Source organism: Vigna unguiculata, chromosome 5 (genome assembly GCF_004118075.2).
Source record: "Vigna unguiculata cultivar IT97K-499-35 chromosome 5, ASM411807v1, whole genome shotgun sequence".
Classification (NCBI taxonomy): domain Eukaryota; kingdom Viridiplantae; phylum Streptophyta; class Magnoliopsida; order Fabales; family Fabaceae; genus Vigna; species Vigna unguiculata.
In genome coordinates, this window is record NC_040283.1 from 45258415 (window position 1) to 45270763 (window position 12349).

A 12349-nucleotide genomic window follows, 5' to 3' on the forward strand; every position below is an offset into this window, starting at 1 on the left:
CACACCCTAATTCTTCAAGTTTTCTTTGGTTATGATAAGAGCTTGTAGATAATTCCTTAACTATAATCTATAATAATAAGTACGCTCTTTTTTTGTTAACTTTAATCAGAAAGTTTGTTTTATATCAGCACCAGCTAATTGGCATTACACCTATTTAATATTGAGAATAAACCAGCTTTGATGTCACGAGCACTGCTATTTGGTCCTTGATCCTGAAGAAAACTATTATTGGCTATGCAAACCATAGGAATAGGGAGGGTTGTTTAAAATAGCTGCATTTGTATTGTTAACTAAATAAATTGGAAAGTTAGTAGCATTGGATACCCCAAATATGAAAAGCTGATTGATGATGAACAGTTTACTGTTCATACCCTGTATTTCGTTAAGTTCATCATTTGATTCCTCTTTTTGGAACATTCTTATGTTGTCAAAGTTTATAAACATGTCTCACTTGAAAAAGGAGGGAAATTTTGTTCTGATGAGCAAAACCAGCAAATTCAAGTAAAGCTCAAATTGAACTGAAAAGGTTCAAGTAGGATATGAGTAACTAGAAATTCAATTCCATATATATCTGTTGATGATAGAAACTCATACATTACTTTGGAAACATTTTTTTCACAATTAGACGTCTTAAGAGGTGTGAGGCATCACATATGCACAACCACGTAAGACACTGTAACCGAACATTTATTTAGAAATTAGAACCCTATTTTTCCCTAGCCAATGTCATAATTTTACAAAAGTAGGTTATATTTTTGTGTAGAGACACCCTTTTAGCGTGAAAAGGGAATCCAAACATTGTCAACAAGGATATATATATATATATATATATATATATATATATATATATATATATATATATATATATATATATATATATATATATATATATATATATATATATGTATTGCTTTTTCACTTTTCAATAGTCAATTGTTTGTTGTTTATTGATAATAATTTGGAGGAAAAACATGCATGTACCTAAATTCAAATTGTGTAAATGATATTGGGTCATGTGGAAATATGATTAGTAGGTAATTAATTAAGTGAATGTGGAAACAAACAGTGAAGTCACTACGTTTAGCACCATCTGTGGACTTGTGTTTCGTCAATCATGAATCATCAAGCATCATGGTGTGGGGCACAGATAGCAATGTGATTAGAGTGATCAACTTTATAGTCCCTTAATGTAACCCAAAAAAGAGTGACTACTAAAATAGTCTCTACAATCACGGCAATCTGAAGAAGTATGTGGTGGGAGACTAAGCTCATACACCGAATATATGTTAAGAAGTAAAGTAAATTTTAAGTCTAATTCAATCTTATAAAACTTAAATTGTTGTGAGATTTTTAATGCACCCCTTCACGTCAGACATATATATTTCGAATATGAGACTAAATATTAATAGATGGCCCGATAACAGATAGAATAATAGATCTAACAAAGGACTTTAAACCTAAGTCAATCTTATAAAATCAACATGTAAAGTAAGATTTGCGGTCACTTACAAACTGTAAATTCGTCTTATTTCTGGACTACTTGAGACATAGAACGGTATGTATGTATGATATTTTGCAGATGAGTTATTCTTTGCTGAAAAAAAATGGTGCAGAGCTAAATTCACGTTGTTGTGATTATGCACACTCCAATGCTTTTTACCAAGAAATTAAGAAATTCCTAAAGAAAGCAAAAGGCATTGAACGTTGACCTTAGTAATCTGAGATCTTATCGTTATTCTCTTCCTTTTGTTGTTATTATATTTGTCAGCAATACCATGTTATTATAGTTTACTCAAGTTAATGTCCCAATGCAGTATCTTATGAACTATTAAAAATTGTGACTGCGTATGAAGCAGTGTACCGTGTACGACGGGAATCGCTTTGTTAATATGTTTTTCGAGTGTTTCTCATTGGACGCTATCCATGATTGACATTAACTGGTTGGGTTTAACTGGGGACTTGGTAATCGTGTAACGAGTCCGAGTTTAAAGCCAAGAGGAAGAACTGTTTAATCTCGCGTCTCTGATTCCTTTCCCGTATGGATAGTACAACAAGAGGACAAAACTTTTTCATATAAAATTATCAGAAAACAGGATCTCAGTTGAAAGTATGCAACCAATGATTTTTCTTTAAAATGCAAACTGAACTGATTCAAGATTAATGAATTGCATCGTTCCTGTATTCTGAACCAAACTAGTAAATAAAATACCTATTTGGAGAGAAAAAAACAAACAGTTGAAAAGTAATTTGTTGGAATGGAATCAAACAAATATCTTGGTTCTGTTCATTATAGAGAATGGTTGGACATTTTAATTCCTCGTTTAGATTAGTTCAGTTCAGTTCATTGGTAAATTTTGCTTAAGATTCTTTCTGAACAACCCCAATACTGATACGGACATGTATCTAAAATTCAAATGAAATTAACTTAACATGCAGAGACATGTTGTGTTGTGTTTTCAATTAACAGAAGGACTTATTAGGTGGGATAGTGGGAATATGAAACCTGACCACTTTTATTTGCTGACTTTAATTTGTTTTTCACTTTTAGAACGGAGTATTTTTCACGTTAGGTGATGATCTTTTTGGCCTTCACTTTCCACACCATATTCTCAATACAGAGAATGGACTAGAGAACGGGGAACATTTGGTGCCACCATTTTAGGCTTAATTGCTGGGGACACACACACACACACACCATGCTTTTGATTTATTTGGTCATCGATGACCAAATGCACTCCTCCACAACCAGCTTTTTCCCCTTTTAATTTGAAAGCAACACTATAGTGGCTGGTTTGGTTGTAAATAGATTCATTCCCTAAAACTAAAATATTTAAATGCTTGGAATAAAGTTAGTCAACAAGTCTCCATTTCCCATAAGCATCTTGACCTAAAGTTTCTCAAATTAACATACAAATTTAGACCCGGAGGTAGCCTAATCTAACACCTTCTCTCTGTATTTTCCTTGCAATGGTGTGGATGCAACTTGGAACAGCACCATTGTCTTGCACATGCCCTTTGTGACCAAGAGCAAAGATAGTCCAAAAGATTGCATGTGGTGATTGGTGTGAATGTGTGATGAAAAATAGACCAAAATCCACACTATTCACTAACTTAGAGAAGATGGGTTGCCCCCACCAACTTGCAAATATTCAGTTACTCTCTGCAACTTTATCCATTTCAATCTTCCTTCCATGTGATATTTAATACAAAGCTAAGAATATGCATTCATTCTTGTCAAAGTTTGTGGCTGGACTGTGACCAAAGGATAGTAAATACAAATACAATATACATCTTTACTTTTTGCTTTATACTCTTAATTAATATTACTTTTTAAGAACTAAACTCTTCCATTACATTTTTTCTTTGTTGACTTCAGTAAATTTCAAAACTTTGCTAACTAATTATAAAACTTGGCCACAGTTAAAAACACACATAACCACATTATGGGATTGTTCTTGCTTTTGTTTACAGGACCCCATTTTGTTGTTCTGGAATGATTTGCTTCACTTCGAATGAATGTACAGTACGAGGGAAGGATAGACAACAGATAGAGGGGATCAATACCAGTTTCACAAAAAAGGGGAGACAACATTGTCAGTCAAATGGACAAACTCATTCATTACACCTTAAATTAAGTAAACAACGTTTTTCTCCAATGGATGTGTCACCGTTTCATTGAAAAAATACGTTAAATATGATGAGAAATAAAGTAATGTATATAATATAGTATGCTTCTAAGATCTTTGGTAACTTTTTCTTTTGAACGTGAAATTAGAAGTTTAAGCACCAGTGAAAGTACTTTAACTAAAAAGAACTATTTTAAGAGTTTTAAGTTAACCAGAAACTCTTAAATTATTTCGTGATCACGTAGTTTTTTCATAACTGGGACATATATGAACACTAATTTATTATGTATATCAAATTTATGCAACAATAAATAAAAGAACAAGTTAAAGATACACGTTTGTATGTTTAAGAAATACATTATGTTGATTTTGAAGCACATTGGTGATGCAAGATGCATCACCCAACTTGGTCTAACAGAAACTATCAACTAATGATTGGAAGTTGGTACTATGTCAATTCCCATCCAACATAATTATAATTGAGAATTGATTTACATGAACACATACCATAGTAGTTCAGATTTATCTCCTTTAATTTCCCCTTCAGGAAGGAAACAATTTGTGCCTAGCTAGCACTTTCATCTGCTCTGTCAACTTTGCCAAGATGCCTTCAAAATGAATTTATACTGAAAAAACAAGCAAGAAGAAGGTTGAAAATGTATAACAATGATGATGTCGTAGAGTATATGTATGTAACTGAATTTGGCTTGAATGCAGATGTAGTAATCATCATATTCATAAAACTTGCCCTGCGTTCAACGTTAGAATATTTTATTGTATCAGTGGACAACTTTAACTTCTTTGGAAAGCTAAGTTTTCTCTTAAGCTCATTGCAATAATTTACAAACTTCATGTTCTAATCCCACTGTCTATACTTTTTCTTTGTTTCTCCTTTTGGGGTTCCTATGATCATGGAAGCAAGTAACTTCCTTCTTTATGGTCCTCTTCGTATTCCTAACTACCATTGTCGAAAGTACCAACTACCATACCATCATATTTAACTACTGGTTACAACATGCGAGAGGGGGGCCACAGAATTAGGAATGGAGATTTGAGGTGATATCAGAAAGAGAAAGGCATAAGCATCAATGGTTCTTTCTTCTTACCAGGAGTCACAAATTCTCCCAATCCAACCGTAAAAAGTTAGGTGGCACACCAGAAATTCTTAAAGAACGTACCCTATTATGACAAGAGTGTTGAACTACTAATAATTGTTCACATTGTTTCAGCAAGCAGTTGAAACAATCATAGCACTTCATTTATTCAAGGCATCAAACAGGAACCCTGCAACTGGCTCAGCCAGACTTCTAAATGCTCTTTTATAACCCATCAGAAACCTACCCTTTTTAACTTGATTTAATATATATATATATATATATATATATATATATATATATATATATATATATATATATATATATATTAAAAACATAAATTTGATGTTATTTTCAGTTTAAGAAAATTTAAAGTTTATAAAGATTAAGAAAATTATAGCTTTTTTTTTTCATCTTATGGCACCTGTCCTCCCAAGTAAAAAAGAAAGAAAAAACCTATTTTCTTTCCAAAGGATAATAGGAACTAAATAAGTACCAAGAAATTGAAGACTATATTGGGATGTTTCTTTCTGCAACCCACAACCTTTTTACCACCTTCCATTTATTTAAGAATAAACAATTCGAAATTTAACCATTTCATTCTACAAATTAATTTTGAACTGCATAGGTGTTGTGTGATGTCGGAAATTAGTGTGGTAAAATACAGATCATGAAGCTTTGACCACTTCTTTTACCCCCACAAAATGGAGAAAACAATTCAGCTTCATTTGTCAATTATCATTTTCATGATTTGGTCAGTATACTGGATTTGCTCTAACCAGTGTTGGTCCCTTGATGCCTTATCATTTAAAAGAAATAAAAATCTACAATCAATCCATTTGACAACATTTACTACATCTGAGAAGTATTTTTGCTACTTTAATAAAATATAACTTCCTCTCTTTCTGTTACAAAAGAATACTAGCACATTGTAATTCATAACTAAGATGGAAAAGCAGTGACAAGAATATACTACTAGTAATGGCGGTCATAATTTCTCTGTATCTGTAAGTATGATCATATACACAAGTTGCTGAAGCCATTTGCTTTATGAAATGTCACTTTGGCACGAGTGATCTATGAATTGCAAAGTTGAGAACATATCTGTTGTTGAGCATCCGTCGAGGTAGCATTTGAAAGAGGAAAAACGTCACTTTTCCCATTGCTCAAGCATGTTATGTTAAGCTGGTTTCCCATTTGGGTTGACTGCAGCATTGCATCAGAAAACATCAGTATCGAGACCAACCAACTTAGGTATAGGAAAAACATTGTAAGAAATCTTCTTAAGATAATGTGCTTGAATTCTCAGGCATTATATTTTGCCAACAAAATCATATAATTTCTTTTAACACAGCCACATAACTAATTCCATTAGCTTCTGCTATAGGAAGGTGCATGGATGCCATGTACACCGTGAAAGGGCACTAACCTCACATAAAAATTGTTGTGCTTTGCAGCTCCATTTTGAGGTGGGGACACAACTTAAGTAATGACACCATGAGCAGTGGTCATTCAAGTTAACACTTCGAAGAAGCAAAACCAGCCCAGTAACAAACCTGTCAAATTGCAGAGGTAAACAAGAAGAAAAAGTAGCACTAAGCAATAAGATTTAACTAATATATCATTGAAGCATGAATTGATAAATCTTGCCCAGGAAGAAAAACATAGGCAATATACAAAGAACTCAGAGCAAGGAGGATCAAGAACCATCCTATAGGGGAGAAAAGCCAGGATACACAAAACCACAGAGAGAGCATTTAAAGAGAGCTTTCCAATACCAATGCGTCTAACAAAGCCTTTGTAAAGCCCATGACCAGACACTCAGAATCTTAATAAGCATGGCAACAAATTTCTTTAACCATCCATAAAAATATATTTAAAAAATACATTTTTAAAACAATTTTTCAAAAACAACTTTTTAGAAAGTAAATTTCATAAAGTTTTAATAATAAAAAGGCAGTTGGGTAAATCTTTTATCCATTAAGTATTGATAGACGAATATATTGGATTTTGAAAAATAATGAATATATTTCATCTGTTTTACTTTTTTAATATCATTGTAATGGATGAACAGACTAGATGGATGATGAATAAACAGATTTCTTTCCGGGTGAATCCTGATCTGATAACCTTGTTCTTTAATACTACATGAAGCAATATGCTTAGTAAATTTACCAGTCATAATCCTCTGTAAATACACTAAGTAGAATATAATGCAATTAGATCACCTAACAAAACAGATGGTAATGTTCAAAACAGAAAGAAAGAAAATAAATGAAGAACTTACCCAGCAATCAGTACTACGAAGGATATGACCCACAGTGCATACTGATAAGGTTTGTGCTTGTATCTCACTGGAGGTCCAGTATGCGCAGAGCTAGAATTCCTGCGTCTGTGTCTACTACTAACCCATTTGAACTGGGGGCGAATCAAAAAGATAAACCCAAGAAGAAAGCCAGAGACAAATCCTCCAATATGAGCAAAATTGTCCACATGTGGAAGAATTCCAACAGCTAAATTGATTACAACAATGACTATAAGAGTCAATAAAGCTGCCAACTACAAAATAATACAAATATGGAATGCAGAAGAAATAAAATGTCAGTTATACAAATACAACGGAGGATTATTGTTTATTAGGAAGCAAGCACTATTGAATAGAACACATTTATTTAATCGTTCACCTTGTTGGCATATATTGTCCAATTTATCAACAGCTCTGATAGCATGCCCCCCAGTAAACCAAATAATGCACCAGAAGCACCAACAGAGATGCCTTCTGGTAAGAACAGAGCAGACAGCAAACTCCCTCCAAAACCAGATATCACATACAGAAATCCAATCCTAACTACAAAGGACGAGCAAAGCATATATTACAATCTGAAACTGGGATAGTTGCTAAACTCAGTCAAGTTTCTTGGTTTCCAGAACACTCATGCAATAAACCCTTATAAAGTTATAATGTGGTTTTGTTTTTGTTGTCATGAAAAAAAGAAAAGGAAATTATATAATGGGACAATGCAAAGATAATTACCAGAACCATACCAAATCCAAATTCTTGCTCAAGGCGAATTCCAATAAAAACAAGACTCAACATGTTGGCGAGCACGTGAACAACCCCACCATGCAACCATATACAAGAGAAGAGGCGCCAGACCTGGTGTTTATGAACCACTTTATCCACTTCAAGAGCACCCATCTTCCCTAATCTAAACATTTGTTTTTTAAATAAAAAAAAAATGTCAATAGCAGAATAAAAACAGCTCCAACCCAACAAATATGGATATATACCTACATAGTAACATGAACAAAACTGGTTACACTACCCGTTAGTAATTGTAACTATGACAGACGATTAAAGTAAAAAAAAAAAAAAAAACAGTGATTATAGGTGAATGGAGAAACAAGAACTGACGTGGAGGAAGAAGGGCCTAAGAGAGGGTTCTCTTTAAGAGGCTGAAAAGAGAATCTTCCAAGGAAAGAGGCAACGCATGAAGAGCTACCAGTGAAGGAATGCTTAGGACAATCGTTTATATACATGGTGACGATAAAGATGACAATGTTGGCCACCACGAACGTGGGGACGAGCCAGGGGAACCAGCGCCTAAAGAGGCTGAAGTTGTGATCGTCGACGGCGGGGGGGTTCGGCGGCGACGGTAAGGGTCTCCGGGCGGGGGAGTCGCGGCGCGGATGGACCTTGACCTCGATGCTGGTAGAAGATGGGTCGGTTCCCATCATGTTCCTCCTCGTCGACCCTTTGGCAAAAGATTGAAACTTTTTTAATCTAATGCATTGGAATGATTAAGATTTAGGGGTTTGGGAGTTAGTGAACGGAATCCAACATAGGGTAACGATGCAAGTTATGAGATGGGTGGTTGGGTGTTCTTGATTCGCATGGTCTTGTTTCTTCTTCTGTTTCTTTTACGCCAATTTTCTAACCAATGCCTCCAACCATGCCAATCTCTACCTGACTTCTTCAACCGTTTATATTTTTAATTATTATTTTTCACCTTAATAAAGATATACTGTGTTGTGCTGTACTGTGAAATTGTTTATGTGATCTCAGTGATGTGTTTTGTTTTTTTTTTCCTTTTTCTTCTTTCTAATTGATTAATTGATGTGACCCTTGATTTGGATCTAATCAAATAAAATAGCACATGCTCCACTCGTTTCTAATTCGAGACTATGGATATTTTAATTTAATTTATTTAACATTTTTATTTTAGGACACCTTACTTTATAAGCCATAACAATAAGATTGTGGGTTGAATTCTATGATTATGTAAAATTTAAAACACTAAATCTTAAATAAAATCTTGACAAAAAATTAATAAGAACATTTTTTAATTTTATAAATATATTCTTCCCTTAACAACTAAATAAAATATTAATTTTATAAGATCTTGTATTAGAGTAAAAAAGTCTTCAAAATCATTTCATAGAATGGAAGTTACATCAAATAAATTAAAACTTTGTTGAATAATACTTGTAATAAATATGACATAAGCATGCCTATGCTTTAGAAACTAATTAAACATTCTAAATTAGATCATTAAAAAAGGTTTTGTTTTTTATTCTCCTTTAAGATTTATTTATAAAAGAATTATAATTCATTACCTTCTAACCCGTTTAACGTGTCTTCCATTGTATTTATTCAATGATATTGTGTAAATATTACAAAGTAAATTTTTGGGCAGAATTTTTCTATTCAAGTACTCAAATAAGAAGTAATTCAATTATATATTTTTAAGTTTACTCATATAAGTGTTTAGAGTTCAATCTTAAACTTTGAAAGCCAAAAATCTCAATTCAAGATCACATAAAATTAATAATGAAAAAAAAAACACTTCGAACTAGATCTAATCATATAAGTCAAACTAATATCTAAATGTAGGTATCTCCTAATTTCGAACTAGCCATTCCAAATAAATGGGTATTTATTGCTAGTACACGTAAAGGTCTTAAATAACATGATCCACAAATAAAGGAATAAAATCACAATAGTACTATTTTAAATTCTGAATTTCATTTTCATTTTAAGAATATCGATATGAGTCACTAATTAAAGAATTTCAGTGAATATCTTAATGATAAAAAAATACCATAGTTTGTGTAAAAATAAGAAGAAAATGAAAACTACACATGAATTATAAAATAAAAAAAGAGCATAAAAATGACACAAAAATTAAGAATAAATTTGATTGAACAAGTATTTTAAAAAATCAATCTTTGAATAGAAATACTTTCTTTATAAATGCAAATGATTTATCAATTTTAAAAGAAGATATAAATTAAGAGAAATACTCAATTATTATTTTTTAGTAATGGTTTTTCCTTTTAGTATAATAATAATTTAAATATATATTAAAGTAGTAAAAGTAATTATTACTATTCTAACATAATAAATATTCAATTATACAAGTATAGATAATAATTAAACTAAATTGATCAATTTAAATTTTGATATTTTTAACATAATTTTATTTAAAAATTTATTCATTTAAAAATTATTTTATAAATATATTAATATTTAACTAAATCTTTTCAATTACATCAATTAAATATATTACAAACTTTTTTCACCTTCTTTAATAAAAACAAGATCACTTGCCACATGATCCATCGATACTAGCCAACCGAACATATCTCCTTTTTTGTTATCTCAAATTCACTCCTTAATCTAAATACAAATTTTTTAATTCTGTCTACAATCTAAATACAACCTTAATACAAAACACTCTACTTTCTTTCTTTTTTTAAAATAAATTAAAAATTAGAAAGACTAAAATGATAATTGAATCTATAAAAAATGGGTTAACAGTATATAGTTATTTTAATGTTACATCTTAACGTTTGTCGTAAGTATAATATTTGGTGTTTCTTACAAGAAACAAAAATGTTGGCACAATGCGACAAATGGGAAAGATTATATTAGGCGAGATGTTGACTCAAGTCGAAATGTTTTTTAGGAGAAGATTACGCAACAAAACATAAACCTTTGCATACTGTAATATATGTAATATATTAACGGTATAAAAATCAATTTTAAAAGGTGTTATGTATTAAATTTTATTTAATAAATGTAAAAATACATAAAAAACTAAAGTGAATTATAAACTTAAATATAAAAATCAAAACAGTAAATAAATATTAATTTGTTAAATTTATTGTGAGACTCTCAATTTATACATATTTCTAACATTACTCCTATATTTTAGTTTGAGTTTAATAAGAGGTTTTACAACATCGAAACCCTCCAATTATCTCTGAGTATTTAAATGTATTGTTCAAATGAATCTAATGGTATTTTTTGCAGACATAAAATAGGAACGGACCTAAAGAAAAAATGTAGATTTTTGATTGATTGAGCCATGAAGTTTTAGCGAAATTTAAAGTTAGTCCTTTATTAAAATTTTTAATCATTTTAGTCTTCCATCTTTAAAAATGTGTGAATTTAGTCATTTTAACTAAATTTTGTTAAGTTTATCTACCGTTTCAAGTGCATTTCATGATAGTATTTAACTTATTTATACTGTTTGCACATTTTTTGCTTCAATGTTAACTCAAATATTATCATAAAATGCGTTTAAAATGTCAAATAAACTTAATAAAATTTGATAAGAAGGACTAAATCCACGTATTTCTAAAAATAAAAGACTAAATTGGTATAAAATTTTGAAGAGGGACTAATTTCAAAATTGACTTGAAACTTGAGGGACAAAATCATATTTAACCCATTTTTAATTATGCAGGGAACACATATACTTTGTTACAGTTTATGTTGTTGTGGCAAACACTTATTATAGTTAGTTACGTTACGGAAAAAAAAGGTTGAAGAATGTTGAATGCACGCATCCTTTGGAGCATTCTAATTTCAAAAGCAATCCCTGCATTGTATTCCAAGCAATGGGTTGAGTTGCACTGCTCAATTAACATTCTCATTCTTTTCTTTCTCATTTGTTTTCTTTATATATTTTCGGCTATTATCACCATAATACCAAACCAGAAAAAAGGATTCAACACATTTTTTTTTCACTAATTGATGACCTATATCATTAATTATAATTTTTTAATATTCATTAATTATAATTATACCTAGTGATTAAAACAACAGTTTTAACACTCAAAGCTTCCATTTGAATTACATATGTTGAATTTTCGTTTATTTATTTAAAGGATTCAAAATTAAAATTTAACACAATTTACAAATATAACATTTAGATCATATTGGAAGGACGAGATAAAAGACTTTAAAAATAAAGTGAGGATGGAATGCAGCTCGACCAAAAATAAAGTGAGTACAAATCTCTTAGCTACGTCCAGGAAAGACACAAACCAATACGAACTTCAGTCGCCAATGTTGTTACCACTGAAATTTTGGACATACCAATAAATGTTTATGTATTCAATTTAACATTCGTATAATTTTTAAAAAAATTTCATTCGTATAAATATCTTTTTCATATATAAGTTTTTGAAACTTGAAATTTTGATTCTTATAAATATCTTTTTTATATAACTTACAAATTGTTAAAGTTTAGAACTATTAACATCAAAGCGTTTGTAGTCCAACGGTTAGGATAATTGCCTTCCAAGCAATAGACCCGGGTTCGACTCCCGGCAAACGCA

The 12349-nt window shown here is 31.2% G+C and overlaps 1 protein-coding gene and 1 non-coding gene across 2 annotated transcripts; one reads left to right on the plus strand and one right to left on the minus strand.

Moving 5' to 3' along the window:
* Positions 1-5488: 5488 nt before the first annotated feature.
* LOC114183567 (RHOMBOID-like protein 1) lies at positions 5489-8699 on the minus strand. The gene is made up of 6 exons (XM_028070635.1): positions 8136-8699; positions 7766-7929; positions 7405-7568; positions 7008-7279; positions 6150-6276; positions 5489-5926 (listed from the first exon to the last, which is right to left on the minus strand). Exons 1-6 carry the CDS (start codon positions 8456-8458, stop codon positions 5798-5800), a joined length of 1179 nt encoding a protein of 392 aa, XP_027926436.1. The 5' UTR covers positions 8459-8699; the 3' UTR covers positions 5489-5797.
* Positions 8700-12277: 3578 nt separating this feature from the next.
* On the plus strand, positions 12278-12349 carry TRNAG-UCC. Its single transcript has one exon. It is a non-coding gene; the product is annotated as a tRNA-Gly (tRNA).